The 26,587-nt window shown below is 32.7% G+C and overlaps 1 protein-coding gene across 3 annotated transcripts; it reads left to right on the top strand.

Annotated features, from left to right (window-relative positions):
- The first annotated feature begins 350 nt into the window (after window positions 1-350).
- Window positions 351-24,786, top strand: LOC123544411 (uncharacterized). Of its 3 annotated transcripts, XR_006685100.2 has the most exons (5): window positions 351-2,592; window positions 6,874-6,998; window positions 19,036-19,334; window positions 19,744-19,868; window positions 23,410-24,786. XR_006685100.2 is itself a non-coding variant. In XM_045330494.2 (4 exons), exons 1-4 carry the CDS (start codon window positions 18,429-18,431, stop codon window positions 23,517-23,519), a joined length of 537 nt encoding a protein of 178 aa, XP_045186429.1. In that variant the 5' UTR covers window positions 18,242-18,428; the 3' UTR covers window positions 23,520-24,786. The 3 variants fall into 3 exon arrangements, 2 of the variants coding, with proteins under 2 accessions (XP_045186422.2, XP_045186429.1); XM_045330494.2 differs by lacking the exons at window positions 351-2,592; window positions 6,874-6,998 and adding an exon at window positions 18,242-18,431; XM_045330487.2 differs by lacking the exons at window positions 351-2,592; window positions 6,874-6,998 and having other exon boundaries at window positions 18,241-19,334.
- The last annotated feature ends 1,801 nt before the right edge of the window (window positions 24,787-26,587 follow it).

The raw sequence follows: 26,587 nt of genomic DNA, 5'->3' as shown, positions 1-26,587 counted from the left end.
TAGAAGCTGGGCTGATTCTGAAATAATATCGTGTTGGGTCAGAATCCTCCATAAGTATCCCACTAGCACATATGTCGACCAGCATACAATTAGTTGGACTAGAATGAATACTGAAATAAAAATAAAACCCTAGATTTTAAATCACATAACTTTGTACACCTTAAACTGTACAAATCACATGCATGTGAATCATGTACATATTTACTTGTGCAATATCTCGTAACAAATAGAAAAGCGTGTGCGTCTCGTGTGGTCCAATAGCCCGACAAAATCCACTGGAGACAAATACAACATTCCAGGGCAATCTAGTTTTCTATATAACAACCTTAAAAAAAAAAAAAAAAAAAAAAAAAAAAAAAAAAAAAAAAATGTTTTATATGAGCCGCGCCATGAGAAAACCAGTATATATTGGTTTTTCGAGCAGCCTGTCTACTGTAGACTGGAAATCGAGCATCTACTTTGGTAACATTTTGCTAGATAGATAGTTAGATATAGTCGCTAGAAAAGTAAGAGTACCATGATGGACAAAATGTGTTAATATTATTGTTATAATTCGAAGAAAACCACCCTCACAGCTCAGTATATAACTTGTGAACAAACTACTGGTATAATTATAGATCTATAGATCTGTTAATTATTGATTTATTTTACAGTAACTATGACCTTATTGTTAAGCTATGTTTATTGTAATATGTATGACGAGAAACTGTGTACAGTTTAAGTCAATAAAATATTCTTCTTCTTCTTCTTCTCATAAAACTTGCATAATGCAAACAAAATCGTTTGTTTGAATGTTTAACAGATACCATAAAATGATGAATGCTCACATTTCATTTGCAATCGGGCTTCATGGGACTGAATATTTGGAAAGGGAATTTTATTACGACATCTGAAAAATATAAATAAAAGAAATAAAGTAAATTTACGGGTTCTTCACGTAGAAATATGAAATTTCTGAACCGTTTGAATACAAGAGGACTGCAGTTGTAATTCACCCCAAATGTCTTTTCAAACAGTATGTCCGTTCTATGGATGTGAGATTAAAAGACAAGGAAAGCCTGACGAACAGTTAACTTCCTATGAAAGCCATTATCAAGCATTTCATAACGCTGAAAGAATTTTTAAAATCGGACCACTATTAAAAAAGATATGGCAGTTTGAAATTTAAGAAAATTGCTGATCATGGAGGCAGGCATTTTGTGTGTTTATGACGTCATTTACACACTGGTGAATTCTTCATTTAGCAAAACAAATAACTTTTGGGATTGATTAAATTTATATGTTTCTTGACTGTAAGATGTAAAACATGCTAATTTATTTCATTATAGCTTGAAAAAATAGATGAATTATTTTACAGAAATAAGTAAATACAGTTCAAATATGTGTTTAGAAATTTTGATCAAATACTTAAATGCTCATAACATTTTCATCTTTAAGCCGATTTTGAAAATTCTTTCACTTCTTTAGATGATTATAAAATCCCAGCAGATGGAATTAACATCAAACAACGTTGCCTTTCCCTTTAAATATTTTGTATTTTTCCTATCAGATACTTCTTGAAATTAACAATGCGTTATAGTTAACGCAGATGTGCATTTCTGAGAAAGTCGATACATCCAAGTGTTTTCTCTTAATGCTTGATCAGTAAATAAGTAGTGAGTAAGTTTTCAACAATATGTCTATAATAGAATGCATATAATTGGAATATATGTAGTGTTATGAGTACTGTATATGTTTAAGCAAGATATTTTAAATGTACACAATGGATGATTGTACATCTGATTCAGTGAAACGGTACTGCGTATGGTCAGTTAGATATGGTATTCTGATTTTCATTTCTTCATTCATTGTATTAAAGTGTATAAGCGAAGGAAATATATCTGTGTTATACAGACCTTTCAGTGAATCAATTATACGTGTGTTCGGATATAAAGACGATGAAAACAACAATGGTGTATACGGTAACACATATCATGACAATAATAATGAAGTCCTAAATTTAGCAAGAAAAATCAGTTCATATAATAAGACAGTTTTAGTTAGTGTAGTAAATGACGCATATTTACCCTTTGCTTATAGCTGGCTTTGTAATACGAAAGGCATGGGAGTTCATAAATCTGTATTAGTAATTACAACGGATAATACATCTAAAATTAAGCTTAATAGAGACTGGCCTGAAGTGTCAGTCTTCCATCTACAACTTGATATACCCAAAGGTGATCAGGAATATAGTCATGTCGGCTATGTCAAAATTATGATTCGTAGGACAGAAATAATTTTGTCTTTATTACAGGCAAACATTGACTTGCTTTTACTTGAATTTGACTACGTTTTGTTTTCAAACCCAATACCTGGCTTACAAAAGCGATCTGGTGTTGACATGTTTGTGAATCCAGTTTCTAATACCGGAGGAACTATTTTCAATGGAGGACTACTTTATCTTTTTGCAACAAACCGCACAAAAGTCCTATGGACTAAGCTAACAGAAATGACGTGGAAGCTTGAACGAGATATAAAGGAGAAACCAGATAAAAAGGCAATATCCGAAAGGCATAATGACCAGACATTCTTGTCGGAGTTAGTTCGTGAAAGGTTAGTTCAGGAAAAAATGTAAACTTACGCTTGATTTTTAGCAATTAGCAGTTACGAGAAAGTATTTATTGGGAAACAATAATCGTTATTGACAAAATTATCACAAATAAATAGGAAATAAGAAACAACTTGAACGAGTATTTTTTCACTATCGCTTAACATTAAAAGACCCGGTCCTTTTAACTGATTTTTCATACAGAACAACTTTTGTAGACGCTTCAGTTCCAGCAGATGTTTTTTTCTCACTCCCACTGATATTTGTATTTCAGTTTCAGAAGTACTTATCAAATCTTAATAAATCAAATTCAACAGGACTTGATAACATAGAGCCAAAACTGTTGAAACTTTCATTTCCATTTATCTCATAATCTGACTTTTTAAAGAAATTGAAGTACTGTCAAGCCTGCCTTAGTGACCACCTGTATTAAACAGCCTTTTGCATTAAGCAGTCAGCCAGCTTACTTAGCAGATTGAACTTTTGTTCTAATTTTGACTTGTCTTAAGCTGCTATGTACCTACTTTGTGCAGCCAAATTATGCTGCTCCCTTGGTTGCCTGCTTAATGCAGGTTTGACTGTATATCAAATTCAGCATTTCCAAGTGTATGGAAAAATGCTAAAGTATCGCCATTACACAAAGTTGGCGATCAAGTTAATGTGAATAATTACAGACCAATATCAATTTTTCCAACCTATCTAAATTAATTGAAAAAAAAAACATGTTCAAGATTCTTTAATGTCCCATCTATCACATTTCAATCTTTTACATGGAAAAACAAAGTTGATTTCGAAAACCTCATTCAACAGAAACTGCACTAACAGTCATGATTGATTCGTGGTTGAAAACAATAAATGATGGTTATTTAGTAGGAGCTTTAGAGAAGCATTTGATTTTGGTGGATCACATTTTTTTTGAAAAAAAAAAATGGAACTCTGTAAATGTAATCGGTTAGTATCAAATGGTTCAAATAATATGTATAAGACCGTCCCTGTCTGTTTCAGACTTTTTAAAGAAATTGAAGTACTGTCAAGCCTGCCTTAGTGACCACCTGTATTAAACAGCCACTTGCATTAAGCAGCCAGCCAGCTTACTTAGCAGATTGAACTTTTGTTCTAATTTTGACTTGTCTTAAGCTGCTATGTACCTACTTTGTGCAGCCAAATTATGCTGCTCCCTTGGTTGCCTGCTTAATGCAGGTTTGACTGTATATCAAATTCAGCATTTCCAAGTGTATGGAAAAATGCTAAAGTATCGCCATTACACAAAGTTGGCGATCAAGTTAATGTGAATAATTACAGACCAATATCAATTTTTCCAACCTATCTAAATTAATTGAAAAAAACATGTTCAAGATTCTTTAATGTCCCATCTATCACATTTCAATCTTTTACATGGAAAAACAAAGTTGATTTCGAAAACCTCATTCAACAGAAACTGCACTTACAGTCATGATTGATTCGTGGTTGAAAACAATAAATGATGGTTATTTAGTAGGAGCTTTAGAGAAGCATTTGATTTTGGTGGATCACATTTGAAAAAAAAAAATGGAACTCTGTAAATGTAATCGGTTAGTATCAAATGGTTCAAATAATATGTATAAGACCGTCCCTGTCTGTTTCAGACTTATGGTGCGACGAGAATGGTATGCAACTCAATACCGAAAACAGAATTGATGTTTTGTATAAAAATGTTATGCTAAAACAAAGTCCAAATGAAAAACTCGGTATTTACATACAACATGGTCTTATATGGGATTCACATTTTAAAGTAATTTACAAAAAGATGTTCTCTTACATTCGGCTACTCTTAAGGATGAGGGAATTTCTTGATATAAACTATAGAATAATATTTTATAAAGCTTATATTCCACTGCATATAGATTATTGCTGTATAATATGTGGAAGTACAATTAAAAAAATATTCAGTAATATTTTAGATTACAAAAACGTGCATGTGGAACTATTTTAGGAAAGTTACTCAGACTTCAATCAAGCTCTAAATTGTCTGAGCATGCAACGGTTTGATCAGCGTCTGTTATATCGGAAGGCATGTTTTATGTTCAAAATCGCAAATAATCTGTTACCAAATAATATATGTGAAATGTACAATAATACAGAAATGACAAGTGACACCTCTTTTATTTTATGACCAAACACGAACAGAGATTTTCATATAAGTAAAACGCAATCAGAGCTGTTCTAACGAAGTTTACTGTATTCAGATCCAGTTGTTTGGAATATCATACTTGTAGATAATAAAGCGTCCCATTAAAACCAAAATGTAATAAATGGATACAGATGCCATGAAATATATAAATATAATGTTGATTATGAAATGTCAATGTTTTGCTTTTCTGTTATACATGTGCATCTTACTTTCTAACGAGGTACTTATGATATTATTTTCTGTTTTCATTTGAACCATATTTGCAAATATTTGTACAATAATAGGGCCCCATGGAAGACTAGCATCAGCTAAATGAGTCACCCTCTCTATAAATAAAGAATTTACTTACTTACTTACTTACATGCTTACTAACTTTCTTACTTACTATTATATAACTGGCCTGTTTACAGACTGTGCTATAAATCGGTCTATAGTTAAGCAATGGTTTGCTGGACTACAATCAAAATATTAGTAAAAAAACTTTAAAATTCATTTCTGATGTCATGTACAGTTCTAGGACTAGACCTAGATTTATCCGGTTGAAGATTGCCGCACACTCAAATGCATTTAATTAAATCTCATCAAAACTGATAAAATATATAAACTTAAAGTCTGTAGAGATACATTCACAATTAAATGTTATGTATAAGAGTCATTTCATTTTAAAACAAACTTGTTTTCAGGACGATTTGTGCTTAACTATACGTGTATTTTGTGTGTTTAACAAACAAAAATGTTCACATTAATACTATGAAGAAATTGTTCATAATTTAAAATATGATTTAAGGTCTGAAATATTTTTAACTGAACACCAGATCAATACAAACCATTGAAGACAGCAAGTTTCTAATTATCTCTGGTAGATGCTGGCTCATTTACATATCACAAAATGAAAGATGGTATCACCATACACATATACAAATAATATAGATTTGCGCTGCGTTTATCATTTAAAAAATACAGATAATGCTATTACTGAATAATCTCCTCCTGGCAACAAGATTGCGAATAGACAGAAATACTTTGCAAGTATGTTATTAACATCATATTACGAATTAGATGGATCTGATAGTAACGAAATCTTAAATTATAATGGAAAATATTAGAAAATACGCTATATTTTAAAATACCGCTACACAATACATTTACCGCGTTATAAAATGCAGTACGAAATGAATTATAGATGTCACAAACTAGTGAATGAATACTAAAATGAGATCCCATAGTAGACACTTTTTATTATTATATGTTCTAAAAATAACCTTAATTTCATTGGCCGAAACCACTCATCATCTTTCAAAATATATTTCATGTTTAATGGTTAGTGGTTTTATCCCATTAAAAATGACTTTGTAAAAATAGAATAGATGTTTCACACATTTATTGTTACTTTCAAACATTAAATATGTCGCAACAAATAGTTGTTTCTTGTTCATAAACCTGTACCCATTTAATAAAACAGTTATTGACTCCTGGGCCATTGGATATAATGTGAAATTCACCGGAAGAATATAACCTTATGCACAGCCACAACTGCCTCGCTCAGAATGAGCAGCTGCGGCTGTGTATAAAATAGAAGATTTCTCATTTGCATTGTAATAAAACTAATATACTTTCAATGATAACTGTTTTTTTTTTTTATCCAGGATTAGTGTACTTACAAATATCAGATTAAATAATACTAATTTATGGATATTTACATATATATTTACCATACTGCGTATGAAAAAGTCGACAGTATATGTACACGCCCACTGAGAAAGAATATTTTCAAATATTTTAATCAGGATATTTAAACTTCAAACCAAAACCTGTTAAACAGAAAATGTATTTACTTATTAGATCTTTTATAACAATTATAGATTGTGCATGAATTTCAGGGAGAGTTTACATCTCTATATAAAAATAGTCTGTGTCTTTCCACTTTTAAACCATATACAAGTTAGAAAAAATGATTGTTCTCTGTACACAAATATGCACTTGATTTTAAAAATATAAACTTTGCATAACAGTTGAATATGCTTTCTCTGTTTACAGTACTACATTCAAAACAGTCATTCATCTGAAGGAGTCCGATACTTTCTCTGTAATTTTATTTAAATTTCCTTATGTTTAGGTATGCAAACGTCAGTACAGAATTACTAACGCTAGATGTATACGCTGATGGTAAATGGTACAGAATGAGTAACGCCGAGAGGCAGAAATTACATCCTATTGTTATCAGCAACAACTTTATAACAGGTAATGTTATTGACATCCATTTTGTTTAATCTTTAACAGTTTCTTATTGGTTGCAAGGAATAATGACAATTGACATGTGTAAATCAAGGGCTCATGCAAAGGTAGCCTTTTTGCTACCAATTACCAATTACAATGAGGTCATAAGGTAGTAATAACATTATTGATGGGCAACACAAAATGAATGTATTTACCTTAAATAATAAAAAGATCCTGTAACCTATACAAATTGAATTAGTTTATTAGTTACTAGCAGTGTCCATTTCAAAGCCTCTGACATAACTTTTTATGGTCTTTTCACGTGTATTTAGGTAAAAAGAAATGACAACTTTGATTAGCACTAACTACTTCTATGTGATATTAGGGTGGTTATTTCCATGACTTATACCTCTATTTGTAAAGATAAGAAAAAGTCTTATCACCGACCACTCCCAATCAAAAATACAACAAACAAATTTGCTAAACAGTGTTGATGACATATGTACGAAAATTCAACCATTGATCACAGGTACCCTGTGGCTGGATATTTAGCTGCGGTCATGACTAAAATGCTTTACATTTATAGTTGCCAAATAACCAATAGCTTTCGATTTAAATGCTTCTTTAAGTTATCTTTAAAATATCCAGAATTGGCCAATGATATTAAGAAAACACAAGGTAGTTACCACACAATGTTTTCAACCAAAGAAGTGGATTGAATCCGTCTTGACAATGAAAACTACAAAATCCGTGAGGACATGTAAAAAGAGCGAAGTTCCCGGCGTGTGGAAGCGTTTTCACTGCCAAGCAGGACTCAATCCAGTTCCATTGGTTGAAAAAATGGTGTAAGAGATATTTTGTTTTTTTTTTAAATATCATCAGTAAATTTGGGATATTTTAAAATAGATTTAAATCGAAAGCTGTAAGCTATTCGGTAACTATAAATGTAAAGAATTTCAAATCTGTGAAATAACGGTCAAATCACGACCGGGAGGCAACATGGCGGCTATATGTCCAGCCGCTGGGTGCCTGTGCCAATGATATGACCAGAAGACTGATAAAGAATTAAAATGTATAATTACATATTCTACACCTATCTTATGTTCAATTTTAGCCTGTTCATTTACAAAAAAAAGTCTTACAAGGGCGTACCATTGTTATCGTAGAAACAATTACTGTTTAGCCTGGCTATGACAAATTGTTTTCCTTATAAATACCATCCCATATAGTCAGTTTTCATGTACAATTGATCTTTGAAATTATAATGATACTAGTATATATTATAAAGTTTTTAATTGTAGGATTCTTTATCATGGGAGTGTCGTTGTATATTAGACAAAGCAAATGAAATATTTTGGCAATTATAGAACATTATATGAAAGTACTAGTAGCTTACCGTCTTCTTTCATGAAATTATGTGTCATAACCACCGACATGTTTTCAGAGTATTTAGACGTAGTGAAAGTGTCGAAGTTTTAAATGAAAAATTGATTTAATTTTCTATATTTGGTGGGGTGAAAAACCCAGGAATACCCAGTTGATATCTCCTCTGAAACGGAATCTTCCTTTTTATGAAACATTTTAAATATTTGGTCTACATGACAGTTGTTATAAATCTGAAATCTGATTTGTTTTCCTATGACTGTATAGTAGAGAAATAAGCAACCATCACATGCAATACACTGTAAGGCCATAACCTTGTCGTCTTTTTTTTCGGAAAACAAGAATAAAATCAACAGAGCAAAGAAATGGAACCATTGGTTTCTACGTCCTGATAATACGTGTGATATGGAAACGGTGAAAAAGACTGTGTACACTTAAGTCTATTAAAATTATATTGACTAGTTATGTCACGGAGGATATTCATAACAATGTGAAATGTCACGTTAAAAACTGTCTTCTTAGTTATGACATTATAAGTTCATTCATTCTATTACGATTTCAGTTGACTAACCTACCGTAAGAATGCTGTCTGTATCATATCTAGTCCAATATCAAAGCATAATATGATCCGGAATTATAATAATACTTTCATTACCTTTGTCATTCAAATGCACACCAATAGGGATATAAGATTAACAATATTACATACATTGTATATGTTTCATATAAAAGATCGACGTTGTAAAATAAATCAACAGAAATCGTTTAAGATTGTATTCTCAAAAGATTTATATTGAAAATCATCAGCATTATTTAGAGTACATTAATTTACATAAGGTATCAGTATACTGATATCGGAATTATGATTGGATATATATATCACTTACTTTTAATTATCCTAGAGTTTGATTTGCACGAATATGGACATAACATTGCAACCTAATTAAACATAATCAAGCAGCATGTAATGAGTACTGACTTTGTCATTTGTCAGTATTGACAAGCTACTTGATAAAACATTTATACTTCATATACAGACTGAGGGTATGATATTAATATTATGACTTTCACTTGTTCAGAAAATAATGAAAAAAATGAATGGTATGTGATAGGCAGAGGTATATAATTTTACCTTTACTGATCCTACCTATCATGTATTACAACACCTGTTCATAACTGTAACATTTTAATAGATGCAAATCGTATTATCTTTCCTATAATAAACTCAGTGATACTATTGTTACAATTTATTTTTACCCATAAATAAGCTGACAACAATATCATAAAAAACATCTGAAGCAGTTTAACAAGGTAAATAAAAAACAAAAATATCCTAATTGTCTGTGTTGTAAAAAATATGATTTTGTATCTAAACCCGTTTTCATTTTCCATTCTCATGTATAGGCGCAAGGGAAGTAAATCTATAGAAACCTATTCTTGAAAGTATTTGCCTGAGGCAAGTGTTGTCATTCTTTTGCAAAATATGCTATGAGATAAATATCAAACTTGTGACTTATTGATATGAACAAAATTGTCTGTAAATTCACATATGTAAAAACAAATATTTCGGTTATTCGAAGAACCAAGTAATCGCCACCTAGGTTGTATTTAATATTTTAATCTCGTTTAAAACTTTAGGTTCAATCTCTAGTATATTGGACACTAAAAGTTTCATTTACTTTGCTGAGGGAGGATGGTTTGATAACCATATTTTATAACACTTGGGTTGTTTTTAAATCGTCCGTGAAAATGTCATGTTTAGATCGGTATAATTTTCAGACTGGATGGACAAACTGGGTTTACAATTAATCCCGTAATAAAATGCGTTTTATCTAAACTAAATCAATTGTAAGACGAATTTGTTAGGATCGACTCAGACTATTAAAGGCGATTAATTATAATTGAGCCGTGCCATGGGAAAACCAACATAGTGGGTATGCGACCAGCATGGATCCAGACCAGCCTGCGCATCCGCGCAGTCTGGTCAGGCTCCATGCTGTTCGCTTTTAAAGCCTATTGGAATTGGAGAAACTATTAGCGAACAGCATGGAGCCTGACCAGACTGCGCGGATGCGCAGGCTGGTCTGGATCCATGCTGGTCGCACACCCACTATGTTGGTTTTCCCATGGCACGGCTCATATAATTGAAGATGAATTCCATTTTACCTTGGAGTGGCCAGTCTATAGTGATCTTCGTGTACAATTGATACCATTTAGATATAGGAACAGACCTAGCATGTTTAAATTCATTGAACTATTAACATCCAAAAATAGAGTGATACTTAATAGACTAGCTTTATTTTTTGCTGAAAGCGTTTGATAAACGTAAGACATTGTTAAATGCTGCAGTACCTTGACAAATTTATATCAAGTCGATCATGATGTAATATGTGTTAATCTCATCTATTATTCTCTCTATTACATAGCAGATGGTGTATATCCCCGCGTTTTGTGATAATTATTAATATCATGTACTCTTATAATGTTATGTACTCATTGTACTTTGTGTCTTATTTGTACAATCGATATGCTATATGCATAAGATTTATTCAATAAACTATGTTATGTTATGTTATAATTAAAAATTAAACAGTTTTTAATCATCAAAATATACACATAATTGCTATGAATTAATATGATATCTTATTACATATTATTCCCATTTTTAGATCATGTAATAAATGTGTAATAAGTTAACAGGTGAGATATAGGCCCATTGGACCGGGTGTTGTGAAAATTGATCATTTATTGTAATATGTATGTACTGTATATAACACATGTCACGTTAATAAACAATTTACTTACTTATATTTTGTCATGTAAGAATTTGTTCGCAAGTTTAACATATAATCATTTACACTTGTTTGTGTTCACTCAGCGCTTCATACAAGTTAAAATTCGACTACAGGTATTTTTTGCAAGCTCGATTTTCTTATCCTGATTGCCACAAAGATTTTAGCATATGATCCTAAAATGAGATGCATATAAGTTAATCTTTAAAAGGACCTATTATATTATGTTTATTAGATTATTGCATTTGACCACTCTAGCCTAAATAGTATTCCCTATATATTCTATATAAATTGACAATTTTCAAAGAACTTCCACATATAGATAGACCAATTCCAGAAAACAAATGATCAGATGGCTCTCAGTTGGTTCCTTAAATATGGTCAGGTCTATACGAAAAAAAAAATCTGTAATAATCTAAATTTCATTTATTTAGTATCAGTAATTTATCTGCATGAAAACAATACCAAGTTTCAGCTTGATAAAATCAGTTTTCAGGGTTTTATGGCATTTTCAGTGACACGTGTCTCTACATCAATTTTCCACCAACACAGCTGCCGCCACATAACATTTAACCAGTTCTCCTTAGCTCTGTTTTATCACTTTTATCGTATTTTGCTTACAAATTAAATACTAACACTTGTAAATATTATGGCCGCCAATTTATTTTTGTCAGGCCAATTAGTGGCAATAACCACAAGGACTTCTACTTCACGCTGGTTCCTTTAGCATAATAAGGCCTATTAAATATTGTTAATCTAGCTAAAATTCATAGTAATTGCAAGCTTGAAAAATATCATTTTTCTCTTTGCATAATAAGTTAAGTTGGAAATAAATGAAGTCAGAAGTTACACGAAATTACAACTTACCTTTTCTTGTTCAGGGTGTTAAAATAACAAAGAATCTATCAAATGCAAATGTAAAACTAGAGCTTATATTGACAGAAAAAGAAGTTCTCAGCTTTTCATATATATATGGAGAGAACAGTTACATCTTTCACAGGTGTCATTTGTGTGTTAAATAGATCTGAAACAGAATACAAAAGACGTTAAAATGTCTTAAAATGCTTTTTAAATTGATTGACTGTCTTAACAATGAATAATTTAAGGGGCTTTTTCTATCTTAGATACTAATCAATACCTTTGCAAGTATCACTAGAAACCTGAAATACAAAACACTTGATCGATATAACAGGTTCAAAATATTTAGGACATATAATAAATGGGTGCTACTTATGTTATGTGTGTCTGAGAAGAGGTGTCTATTTGTAGTCAAAATGTTATGCATGTTACACCCCATTTCTTAAATTTGGCCGAAAAACGTCTATAGTAGTGTTTTATAGATGTAACAAGGTTGTTACACGGATGTTACATTAATGTTACTTAAGTTACGTGTGTCTGAGAAGAGGTGTCTATTTGTAGTCAAAATGTTACGTATGGTACATCCCATTTCTTAAAATTAGTCGAAAAAACGTCCTTAATATTGGTAAATAGATGTAACAAGGATGTTACATGGATGTTACATGTGTCTGAAAGGGGGTGTCCATTTGTAGTCAAAATGTTACGCATTTTACACCCCATTCGTACGATTGGCCGAAAAACGTCCTTTGGTAGTATATATAGATGTAACAAGGATGTTACAGGGATGTTACTTATGTAACATGTGTCTGAGAATTGTTGTGTATTTCCAATTAAATGTTACGCATGTTACATCCCATTTCTAAAAATTGGCCGAAAAACGTTCTTTGTTGTGTTATATAGGTGTAACAAGGTGCTACGATGATGTTACATGGATATTACTTATGTTACGTGTGTCTCAGAAGAGGTATCTATGTGCAGTCAAAATGTTACACATGTTACACCCCATTTCTAAAAATTAGCCCGAATAAAGTCTTTCGTAGTATCATATTGATGTAACAATGATGTTACAGGGGTGTTACATGGATGTTACTTATGCTACGTGGGTCTCAGAAGAGGTGTCTATTTGTAGTCAAAATGTTACGCATGTTACACCCCATGTCTTGAAATTGACAGAAAAACGTCCTAAATAGTTTTATATTGATGTAACAATGATGTTATAGGGCTGTTACATGGATGTTACTTATGTAACGTGTGTCTGAGAAGAGCTGTCCTTTTCTAGTCCATTTTCTAAAATCAGTCAGAAGTAGTGCAGTAAAAATATTTCATGATCTATAATTTTGTAACGTAATGTTACATTATGTTACTTGATGTTATGCTATATTCAGTTGATCGTAATTGTGTGTTTGTCTTTGATACATGAATGTGACTGTTATTAAAGAACATGGCATTCCCTTGTATATTCGTCCTTGTTTGACTTTTCCTTTCGGGTTCCTCCCCCCCCCCATCCCGGCCCAATTTTGCCCCTTACTATTTCCTTCCCCTCCATCTATATTTAGCATAAATTAGTATGTACTTGTTGGATGTTTGAAGCAACCCGTCTGAAATATTTTTCCATTAAAGCTTCTTTTTGTTGTGGGCCTACTATGCAAATGCGTGGCTCTAGGGCTGTGTTTTTAGTGCTCTGTGCTTCCGAGAAATCTACCCTTACCTATTATCTTTTGTAACAAATGCAATGTATGCCACAAAATTGTGCCAATTTTGTGCTCTTACTTGGTGAAACATACATTACTTATACATTCCTTAAATGGCCGGAGCACTTTTTTTTATCAAAGGCTGTATGAGTTATATATACCATGAGCTTGATATAGCTAGCACAGATAAGTTTTTGCCATTTTCTAACCGTAACTTTGATACAACATTTTAAGTACATCTTAAATTTTCTACTTGATTAACTAATCTATAACGACTTACAAACAAACATGTGACTTACCCAGCAAATATTTTAGAGGAATTGGCAAAATATTTAAAGCAAATTTTTAAGACATATTATGAGAAAAACCACTGTGCAGTAAAATTTTGATACGAACCAGTAGATGAAATTGCTGTGGGTGTAGATGTTGTATTCTATTCTATCCTTTTGGAACTGGAAATTCACCAAACTTTAAATCAATGTTGAAACTAAAGATGAAATGTTTGAACCTCTGATTTTGTCTGCGGTCCATATCTTCTAAACCTTATGAAGGTATCTTGACAACAAGCAAAACTAATGTTCTAGTAATACAGATCCTAGATTAAGGTCAATATTGTGATTAAATTACAACCACTTTAATAATCCTAGTCTTTAACATAATTTGAAGTATACCTTCCATGAAATCTTTATAAGGTTCAGTACAAGCACAATATGTGTGAATTCTGAAAAATACATTGATATCAGTAAAGATCCTCGTACCATACAGATACATCTCACATTGAAATAAGGGTTTTTAAAACTTTGGTCAAGTGGGACCTGGAAATATTGACCTAAGGAAAACAGATATTTCGCGAAAGCTCACAATCTTCGGTGACGCATCTGACAAAATCCTATTTTCCCCAAAAGGGAAGCAACTCAATGCCAACTAATACACCTTTTCAAATTCTATGAATACAAGTTTAGCCATTCAAAATTCCGTAAATTTTACCTAATGTATATCTAGACCAAGTTTTCAGCTGTGCATGACTGAGGGGACATGTCAGATTTTGATTCCTCTATTGAGAAAATAATTGCCGCAAAAAACAATTGTTACATGTCATCATCAATGTAGAATACATATAGAACTGAAGTAATACGTTTATACGAAATAATACCTAGTGCATTGTTTTGGCTATCTCTATTTTATTGCTAAAGAAGAGTGCAGTATGATGGAATTATAACAAAAATACGTTTCATGCAGTGATTTCAAAATGATACAGAGTAATTTTCCCATGTCAACCAGTAGTTCCTCTAATATCTTGAGAAAAGCAGCTGGAATAAGTATGGGTACAATTTATATTTGCCAGCTAGATATCTTTAATTCCTCAAGTAGTATCTCATATGTAAAAAAGAGGATATCAATATTTGTACATATAAATTTCGCACAACCTATTAGTTTATTCTATGGGGAAAAACGATGCAGACAGCGAAGTATGCTAAAAAGTCGCATGCCCACGAATACCTCACCCGGATGCATCACTTATATCGATTGATTATATTGATGAATAAAAGTCAAAGGTCACTATTTATATTTTGGGCAATAACTATGTGTGTCTCGAGCTGATACACATAGCGTCAACTAGCAGGAAGGAATAATCTTCATGCTAGATCTACTTAATGTCACATCTGATAATATTAATTCATTGTTTGATCAATACATGCATTGCTTGTTATATCTTCTCTAGATAAAACAATTTTCCATTTTTATGTAACCAATATCTTAGTCAGTTAATTTGCTGTTGCGACTTTTATACATGAAACCATTTTATTTCGTTGACGCAAATACGGTGCGAACGTGCACATTCTATTGAAATCCAAATAAAATAGTATAACGGATTTGTAGTTACATAATTTATTTTTTATGTAATTACTTTGAGCCTACACTTACTGATTATGATGAAATTCAAGGGCGCAAAGAAATTGCATGTCCTTAACGCACAGTTAGCGAATAAATTCCTGATGCAAACGGGCTAGATTTCAAGTCGTGTACGTATACGCATACGTTACAGAAGAAAAAACACATCTATCAAAAGTTAAACTAAAAACTTAAATCATCCCAATTGCTCGCAACACGTAAATAATCTTTAAAGATCGAGATTTGATAAAATGTTACAAGTGCTTGTTCGGCATGTTAAGCCAAATTGTGTTAATTTTACAATATTCTGAATCGTTTAATCGCTAGCCGCTAGTAATCGTAAAAGATAAGATAAGATAAGATAAGATAAGATAAGATAAATTTTATTTTAAGTCGGCAAGACAGAGAAACAATACAACATAAGCGACAGGCGCTTTTTAACCGACTATATATAACAAAGATAAACAGTTAAAACATATAGTAAGCAAGCTGTAAAATAAGAGATAGGATTATACAAAATTACATGTAGCAGTACAACATGAAGATAAACCTGTGAAAGACCTGCTGCTCTTGACCAAAAACCTAAGAACTACTTAAGATAAACATGAAGTAAGAAACTGAGAGGCAAAAGACACGGCATGTACGTGGTTGATTTTCAATGGGTTTAAAAACGGCTCGTAAAATCTTATGGCCATGAGGTAAAATGGCTACCTCAAAAATATATTTGTAAAACATCACAATTTATTAGATATCGATAAAAAGAATTGACAAGACGGAATTACGAAACAAGAATTTGGACATTGTATATAAAAAAATCAAATACACCAAACAACATAGATAACAAAAAAATTAGAGATGATACCTACTCAAACAATTAAGGGGAAAACTCTGAATTGACCAACAAACTGAAGCCAACAAAAAATGCATTGATCAAAAGTGAAAGAAAAACTAAACAGGCCCCCTGCCCAACAGCAGATCAGACAGACAAAAACATGACCTACATATATGTTATGCTCTTTGTAGAGATGGTACCTACAAATTTCAAATTCGATTTTTCAGGACTTGTTAGAGCGAAGTGATAGCTGCAATATCTTAGTGCACCAACTTACTAAGTTTTATATATTTTTCTTCATCTCCTTTAAAACATATAATTTCATGTATGATATCTACAATATGACCGTCTAAGATATATGAAGCGAAATGGACAACTCCAATATTGACAGTTTTCCACTGATGTGGGAATTTCCCCAATTACAGTCTCATCAAAAGGATCCACAGGTAAATAATTTTCAATAGAATACAATGTAAATTTAGCCTACTTAAACACTTTGAAAAATGCTACATCAAAATTTCGGTTGTTTACATTTACACTGTATTATATTGATTTTATTTACCTGTGGAGACTTTTGGTAAATTTTAATTGATGAAAACGCCCAAATCGCTGTTAAGCTGTCAATGCAAGTGATGTGCATTTTACTTCTGGTCAAATGTTATGCATAAAATGTTTATGTTTTATTAGGAGATGAAGAAAAATATGTTTATGTTTAGTAAATTTGTTCACTAAGCTATCATTTCACACTGAAAATAAAAGGAAAATCGAATTTGATTTTTCAAGGTACCATCTCTCAGAGACTCCCTTCCATGACAACATGTTTTCACATTAAACAAAACTTGGAAAAAAATCCATCCACTGAATAACATACTTGTAGAAAAGTGTACAACCAACGAGATATAATACGAAATTTAAACATTCACAGTAACATTTCCCACATGATAATAAAAACAGTAATTGTTTCTCATTCATTTTTTTAATATTGTTTATGGCAATTTTCATTTAGAGATAACGTAATCTCTGTCGTACCATTGTTGTGGGTCTAACACTTACTCTGCATAATCCTTACAAAACATAATACATGTATAACTATTAAACGATATAATTGAAAGCGTAATTGTTTCATTGTTTCCAGCATTTGGAGAATCCAGAATTCGTGCAAACCTAAACTTTTGATATGGGCTACTGGCAATTTATGCTAACAGTACAAAAATAATATGAGCCGCGCCATGAGAAAACCAACACAGTGGCTTTGCGTCCAGCATGGATCCATACCCGCCTGCGCATCCGCACAGTCTGGTCAGGATCCATGCTGTTCGCCAACGGTTTCTTTAATTGCAATAGGCTTTGACAGCGAACAGCATGCTGGTCGCAAAGCCACTATGTTGGTTTTCTCATGGCGTGGCTCATATAATTGCAAATAACAGTATAACTCGGATATATTGGAATAGTATACTAAATTGGTATTCGACAATAGCGTAAAAATTACGTAATTCAAGTTTGAACATACTAAATTCGATTAAAAGCATTTTATTATTTCAACCTCGCACAAAAGCGTTGAATAATTAACAAGCTATCGAATGAACACATGACAAAAAGAAATAAAATGCTCACGTTACTTTGATAACTAGGCATTGTGAGGTACAAAAGAAGATGTTCGTGTTTTGAAAGATGATTTTGTTTCCTCCACTAATGAAATAAATTGAAATAAAGGAAGTAAAAGAAAAATATGGTCAATACAAAATTTCTGAACCGTGTAAAATACAGAGGATCACAGTTGTTGTCAAGTATTCTAATGTGAGACTGAATGCATTGCTATTGTTGTTATTTGATACGACTATAATCCCCAGGCTCTTTTCACATCAACAAAGAAAACGTTATAGTTTTACTGCGCTGCGCTATAATGTGGACGCTCTTTATTCGGGAAAGTAAATCAATACAGCGGATGCTTGAACGTAGTGTGTTAGTTGATCCAGGCGGTTTTAGATCGTAACCAGACAAAACGATGGTTAGTGTAATGAATACTGTATGTGTTTATTAGTGTCTTTATATAAAAACATAAAATGGATATACATACTGTAATGAAACGTTTCTGCTGTCAAAGGTCATTAAGATATGGAATTTTGGTTTGCATCGCTTTGTTCGTTATACTAAAATATACGAGGAAAGGAAAAATATATATCGTTTACGAATCAGATATACAGGACTTTGGAATGAAAGAAGAGAAAAACATGTCATATAATACTAAAAGCAAAAGTGATACTAAAAATGGTGTACATAGTAACACATATAGTGACAATAATAATGAAGTTCTAAATTTAGCAAGAAAAGTTAGTTCATATAATAAGACAGTTTTAGTCAGCGTAGTAAATGACGCATATTTACCATTTGCTTATAGCTGGCTTTGTAATACGAAAGCCATGGGAATTCATAAATCTGTATTAGTAATTACAATGGATAATGAATCTAAAATTAAGCTTAATAGAGACTGGCCTGAAGTGTCAGTCTTCCATCTACAACTTGATATACCCAAAGGTGATCAGGAGTATAGCCATGTTGGCTATGTCAAAATTATGATTCGTAGGACAGAAATAATTTTGTCTTTATTACAGGCAAACATTGACTTGCTTTTACTTGAATTTGACTACGTTTGGTTTTCAAACCCAATACCTGGCTTGCAAAAGCGATCTGGTGTTGACATGTTGGTGAATCCAGTTTCTAATACCGGAGGAACTGTTTTCAATGGAGGACTACTCTATCTTTTTGCCACAGATCGGACCAAAACCCTCTGGACTAAGCTAACAGAAATGATGTGGAAGCTTGAACGAGAAATAAAGGAGAAACCAAATAACAAGGCAATTTCCGAAGGGCAAAATGACCAGACATTCCTATCTAAGTTAATTCGCGAAAGGTTAGTTCAGCAAAACAGTTTAAAATCACATTTCATTATGAAACGACAATTGTATTATATAAATCACATGTTGATAGTCTGTGCTATTTACCCAGACCATCCTTAAACCAAAGATAAATGAACAAAAGATGGACTAAAGTCAAAACTTCAGAAAAATAACTTTAAAATAAATTTCTGACGTCATGTTAATAGACATTTTTTAGTTTAAAAATATTTTTATTCAGAAAATCATGAAATATTTGCAATATAACATTTCAAGAATTGGAAAGAAAGCTATATTAGCTTACGATTGTTCTCTCCTTTAATATAAGTTATACTTAATAGATATTTATTAAATGGCTTGCACGTCGGTAAGTGTAAAAGCTTAAATTATATAAATGATATCTGTGTATCTCTCTCTTTACTCCAGGTATGCAAACATCACTACACAATTACTGACCCTAGATGTATACGCTGATGGTAAATGGTACAGTATGAGTAACGCCCAGAGGCAGAAATTACACCCTATTGTTATCAGTAACAACTGGATAATTGGTATCTATGTTTCTTCAGCTTTACATACTTTTTAACCTCTATAAACTGAACTACTTAGCTGTTTGAACTATTATTGGTGATATTCTTGCAGATTACACTGACTTAATCATCTATATAATTATGTAGGTGGGAAGAACAAATTTGATTGAGGTCAAATCACTTGATCTGGTTCACTGATTAGCGTTTGGTGGTTCATACATCAATTTCTGCCATACCTCTGCAGCTCTTTTCGGATGTACTTCAGCAAATGCAAATGGCTATTTTGATTTACTTTTAGTTTTATTTACTCGTATTTTAAGGGAAACAAATCTAAACAGCCAACAAAAAATTTCAATTGCTACAAAGGGATCTTATTTCACAAACCGTTAATATATTCGTTTTGTTTAATCTTTGGTAACTGAAACCACGCATATTTCGTGTTTGTTTATCAAGGTATAAAACTTGCTCTAGTTTTACAAAACCTGGCCAGTTTATAGGATATCTGTTGAAAAACGATTTTTGCGCAATAATACATTCCCAGTTTAGATGTACCTATTGATTAAATTTTCAAGCGATATAGAATATAAAATTAACATTGAAAATCCTGCAGACTGTAATGATCTAGAAAATTACACAAGTCGTTCGTACATAATTATCCAAACCATCAGTCAAGTCATGGAAGAGGCTTTATTGGTATAACACTTTACTGAAAATTACAAATATTATGGAGAAAATCGAATAATTTTTGCCAAAATATAAACTTTTAGTGATTGTATCAGAAATTTTAAAGAAAATAAAATCTGGTCACCGAGAAAAAATGTGAAAATAGTGCCTACTCCTTCATAAACATAACCTAAAATCTTTTCGCGAAGCCTTATAATTTCAACTAATTTTTTAATGTTCACGAAATTCAGAAGTTTTAACACAGTTTTCGAGAAACAAGAGGGCCATGATGGCCCTATATCGCTCACCTGTTACCATTGCACTTAAAGACAAGTCTTCAAGGTCAAAAGATCATAATAGAAATCAATCAAAAGAATTATGAGAAAATATAGTTGAAATTTTCTTTAAGTAACTTTAAAAACAAGATTTGAAAACTTTTTGTAGAGGTCCACTAGGCAATGCTACATGTCAAATATCTAAGCTCTTCTGGTTTATTTTTAGAAAATTTTGAAGATTTTTCTATGTACAATCAAGTAACCCCATGGGGCAGGGTCAATTTGACCCCAGGGGTCATGATTTGAATAAACTTTGTAAAAGTCTAATAGGCAATGCTACATGTCAAATATCTAAGATCTAGGCCTTCTGGTTTATTTTTAGAATTTTTTTTAAGATTTTCCTATGTAAAATCAAGTGACCCCTAGGGCGGAGTCAATTTTGACCCCGGAGGACAAGGTTTGAACAAATTTTGTAGAGGCCCACTAGGCAATGCTACATGTCAAATATCTAGTCTCTAGGCCTTCTGCTTTATTTTTAGAACATTTTTGAAGATTTTTCTATGTAAAATCAAGTGACCCCTGGGGCGGGGTCAATTTTGACCCAGGGGGTCATGATATGAAAAAATTTTGTAGAGGTCCACTAGGTAATGCTACATGTGAAATATCTAAGCTCTAGGCCTTCTGGTTTATTTTTAGAAAAGTTTTGAAGATTTTCCTATGTAAAGTCAAGTGACCCCTAGGGCGGGGTCAATTTTGACCCCCGGGTCATAATTTGAACAACTTTAGTAGAGGTCCACTAGGCAATGCTACATGTCAAATATCTAAGCTTTAGGGCTTCTGGTTTTTGAGAAGAAGATTTTTTAAGATTTTCCTATGTAAAATCAAGTGACCCCTGGGGCGGGATCAATTTTGATCCCGGGGTCATGATTTGAACAAACTTGGTAGAGGTCCACTAGGCAATGCTTCACACCAAATATCTAAGCTCTAGGGCTTCTGGTTTTTGAGAAGAAGATTTTTAAAGTTTTTCCTTTCGGTTGCCATGTCAACCAGTGTTCTGCTTAGAATTCAATTCTTTGAACAATTTTGAAAGGGGGCCATCCAAGGAACATCTTTGTGAAGTTTCATCAAAATTGGCCTGTTGGTTTAGGAGGAGATGTTGTTTAAAGGAAAGTGTGGACGGACGGACGGACAGACGGACGGACGGACGCCGGACGGTGAGCGATCACAATACCTCACCCTGAGCACTTTGTGCTCAGGTGAGCTAAAAAGAAGAGGATAGGCAGCTTACCCTTAAACTGAAATAGCAAAGTAAGAACATGTCTCGAAATCCCGAAAAACAATTTAGATTTATGAAAATAAAGCAAGTCTTTCACAAACTAAAGTTCAATAAAGCGTTCAATTTTCACGCTTCGGTTTTTTTACCTGGCATTATAATGTCAATCTTCAATTGCCCCCTCCTTTCCCCTTGCATTTGCGCTACTTTTTGCATTCCTCTCCTTTACTTTATGTTAGTTTTCGTGGCTCCCCTTTATTCAGGCTGACGGAATCCTAAGGAGGTACACAATTGTTTTTTCCTGCTTATATGGATGCGTCTGTGTGATTGTGAGTCTAAGTTTAGTTGGGTATGGTTGTATGTTTGATTTTGGTATGAGTGTCTGCGCTTTAGTGGTTTACGTTGCAGTGTGACTGTTGTTAAGGAACTTAGCATTTCCTTTGTATTTTCATCCTTGTTCTTCTTTCCTCTTCAAATTCCCCACAACCCCCCAAACCCCACCATTTTACCACTTCCTTCCCCTCTATCTATATTTCATATAAGGTAATATGTACTTGTTAGATGTTTGAAGCAACCCGTCTGTAATATTTTTCCATTACAGCTTCTTTTTGTTGCGGGCCTATTTGCTAATGCGTGTCTCTGAGACTGTGTTTTAGATGCACTGTGCTTCCGAGAAATCTACCCTTACCTATTATCTTTCATTAAATTACAGTTTTCGAGAAAAAAGAAGAGGACAGGCAGCTTACCCTTAAACTGAAATATCAAATATAGAACCTGTCTCGAAATCTCGAAAAACAATTTAGTTTTCACGAAAATAAAGCAAGTCTTTCACAAACTAAAGTTCATTAAAGCATTCAATTTTTTACGAAAAGAATACAGTTTACGCTTCGATTTTTTTGACCTGGCTTTAAAATGTCAATCTTCTACCTAGTAGAGAGACTTATAACTTAAGTGAGTGAAAACGTATTTTCTGAAAAGTTTTTGAATTTGACGAAAAATCATTAAGTTTGCTTAAAAACTATTTTTTTTTCGAAATCTTACCGGTTATCGTATGTAGAAAAAATATGTTGGCATTTTTAAGGTCGTTATTTGATAGCAGTTAGTCTTCGCGGATCTTATATCAACCGACGTTTCCCTTAAAAAAACAATTTGAATAATCATGTTTTGAATATTTTGCCTCACAAAATGTTAGTTGTTTTTGTCTAAAATCTGAAACGTTTTAGTTGTAAAACAAAAAGTCACTGATATGTTGACTATTTTACGATATACTTATGATTTCTTGAGACAAGTAATCTTGACAAACAAAAAGCAGTAAGTACATGATTATAAAGTTTGTTTTTATTTTCTTCAGGAAACAAGAATAAAATCAACAGAGCAAAGGAATGGAATCATTGGTTTTTACGTCCTGATAATACATGTGATATGGATACGGTTAAAAAGATTGTTTACTCAGAAGTTTAGTAAAACGGTGTAGATTATGTCCGATATATCTACGTTCTCCGTATGCGCTCCGTTGAACGCTAAAGAAAGGGCACCAAAGCTACGACATAGCAGCTTCAAACCTTGTTAATAAAAGGAAAGGAAATAAAATATGTTTTTCGCAGTCATACAAAGCGAACGACAGAATAAGACCGACAACTATTAACTCATTTTACAGCTTTGTCGATCATATTCTGTCGTTCATTTCGTATGTACTCCGAAATAACTTTATTCATTTTCTAACTGAGACGTCACGTTAAAAACGGTTATCTTGGTTATGACATCATAAATTCATTGAATCCATTACAATTTCAATGGACTAGCCTATGTATCAGTTTTCATCGCCGTAATGTCTGTCACTATCATATCTAGTCCAATATCAAAACATTGTATGATCTGAAATACGAGTACTCATGTGTTTTATTACTCTTCTCATTCCATTGTTAACATTTGTTCACATAAACAGTGATATGAAATCAACAAAATACTTGAAGTTTTATACAGATGATCTACGTTGTAATAATAAATCAACAGACATCGTATATGAATGTTTTAAAAGTAAAAGACCTGTATTAAAAGTAATATGAGGTTATTTAACAGTGCTGAGTACAATACTGAATTCTATTGGACGAGTACACAGCAGTAATAATCCATATTTGGACGAGGCGTATTTGCCGAATCGGCGCACTAATTTGTCGGTCTGGATTTGCAAATGAATGATTTGCGCTAGATATCATTTAATTTTTAACTTTACATTTTAACAGTAGCTTGCATAAAATATGCAGCTGTGATTTGCCTTCTGGTAAAACACACCGCGTGGTTTTTATTTAAGGTGAAGAAGGTGTAATGAGCGGGATTTTCAAAAACAAGTTGCATCCATGATAACATACGTAAATAAAAGTTGATCTTCACCTGATGTCTCTAAATCCAGTGAAAAGTCATTTTTGAAACTTTTTTCTCCAAATTTGAAAGACGTTTGCAAACGACACCATTTTGTTATTAATGAATGACGCATAGAAAAGGCCATCTTTGATACTATTTTATACTCCAATATTTTATGCGAAAATACACGCCTTTTCCATCTTTACAAAGTAAATGTAAATACAGCGATTTCACTATCTTGATCAATGACCAATAGAACAGCTGTCAGAAATAAGTTATAGCAAAGAGCTATAAAAATAATGTATTTTATACTTCTTTGGTTATAGTTAATACCATTCATAATTTCAAATACAAGTCACTTAATTAATTTAGCATGATCGGCATTATTTATCCCCATTTAAATTGAGAATTGCAATATATTATTTTGATATGGTTTTGTATATCGTAACGTTTCGTCCATGGTGTTTTATATCGGGCTATGCGGTGTATATGAATCCTTTTACATGTACCTATGGAGGTATCGGATTCTAATCCTTCCGGGTTGCAATTGAAGTTTATATTATTGGGTTTCTAATTTCCATACCGTCTGAACTTCGTGAAGGATAGACAGACATCATGCAGAGCCCATATTCCAATAATGTCGATTCTAGATAAATATCACTACAGAGAATGAATGACAACCTCTGCACATTCGTAATACCTCAATGCTAAAAATCATTATGGAATATACCTTTGTAAACTCTGACAACACTAGAAATACATATGTGCCTGTGGATACCAAATCAGTGAACACGAAAACGAACTGATCTTTATAAGGTTCTGTACCAGCGAAACATGCTAATTCGGATAAAGGCATGTTATACATTATATCATGCCTTGTCAGTAAATATACTCGGTTATTGGGAATTCATATATTCACATTGACACATTGATAAGAATAAGAGTAACAAAATTTAAGTCAATTCTGACCTGGAAATACTGATTAAAATAGATTTAATAATGTGTGCAAACTTACATTCAGTTGCTTACAGGAATTCTGATTCAAAGTGAGACTTAAATTCCACCGTAGAAACCTAGAAGGATACCAATATTTTTCATTTTTTATTATATAACAATAAAATCTGTACGGAGAAGTTAGAATGCACCCCAGCAAACTAAGTGCAGATTCGATTTGAATGTATCTGTTCATGAGATCTAATGGTAAGTGCAGCAACCCTAACGCCTTCTAGCACCGGTTTAAGCGAAGTCTGTTTTAAAGACATGACCCCAAAGGTCCAGAAAATATAACAACATTGAATCAAAGTACGAGGAGACTTTTCACAGCAGCCAAATGGCACTAAAAGGATGCTGTTGAATATCATGAAGATCCATGCAACCACGCAAAATGTTTTAAAAATGGGAATATGTCTTATCGTTCTATTGTACTATGTTCAATCTGCATTCGTTTTTGTTTCATCGATATTTGATTTAGCGTGATTAAGCGAGAACGCTACACAATTTAAATGAACGAATGTGGAAAGTATCTTATATGTTACTGCAATTTATACTTGTTTGATTAATTTTAACATGCTATACCAGTCCAAGATGCCGGCTATTTAAAAGAATTGAATTTTACATTTGAAAAAATCATCTTCGCGTCGTCTTGTAAGATTCAGACCTGGAGTTGAATGCATATTCTGGATTAATCTTCTGTAATTTATGGTACGAAGTTTTATGTTCCAATCCGCGAGCTTTTATTTTTTGTGTCTAAATCATATAGACGCCACCATCGAGAGCAACGATATTTTTATGTCCGTGAAGTCCGTGCAAAGTATTTAGACAGAACTCGGAATCCATGTTTCGCGATTTCGTTCGCAACTCAGTCCAGAAAGTATAGTCCATACATAAAGTAACAATTTATTATAATTGCAAGAATAATAAGGATGAAATGTTTTCCTTGTTATTATGAAAATATCCTACTTAGAAGCTTTTATCCTCTTTACTCCTTTACATTAAACTAATGTCCAATGAAGGCTTACTAATGGATAAGCACGCGCAAGCCCTTATGTATCCTAAAATCGGCTAAACCAATACCTTTCAAATTTAAGTTCAGACATCAAAGAGGATTTCAAACTCTGGCCTTTAAGCTAGAATTCCCAGCAGACATTATTCAACTTATGGGCAACGGG

This window comes from Mercenaria mercenaria, chromosome 1 (assembly GCF_021730395.1).
Source record: "Mercenaria mercenaria strain notata chromosome 1, MADL_Memer_1, whole genome shotgun sequence".
Taxonomy (NCBI): Eukaryota; Metazoa; Mollusca; class Bivalvia; order Venerida; family Veneridae; genus Mercenaria; species Mercenaria mercenaria.
The sequence above is the reverse complement of the archived record's forward strand: the minus strand, read 5'-3'. Positions and strand labels throughout refer to the sequence as shown.

What these genes read in the sequence shown, in the direction of transcription:
- LOC123544411 (XM_045330487.2), top strand. Translation starts at nt 18,487, where the DNA reads ATGGATATACATACTGTAATGAAACGTTTCTGCTGTCAAAGGTCATTA. An exon ending in TCTAAGTTAATTCGCGAAAG is followed by an intron (nt 19,335 to 19,743) that starts GTTAGTTCAGCA and finishes TCTTTACTCCAG; the next exon opens with GTATGCAAACATCACTACAC. An exon ending in CAGTAACAACTGGATAATTG is followed by an intron (nt 19,869 to 23,409) that starts GTATCTATGTTT and finishes TATTTTCTTCAG; the next exon opens with GAAACAAGAATAAAATCAAC.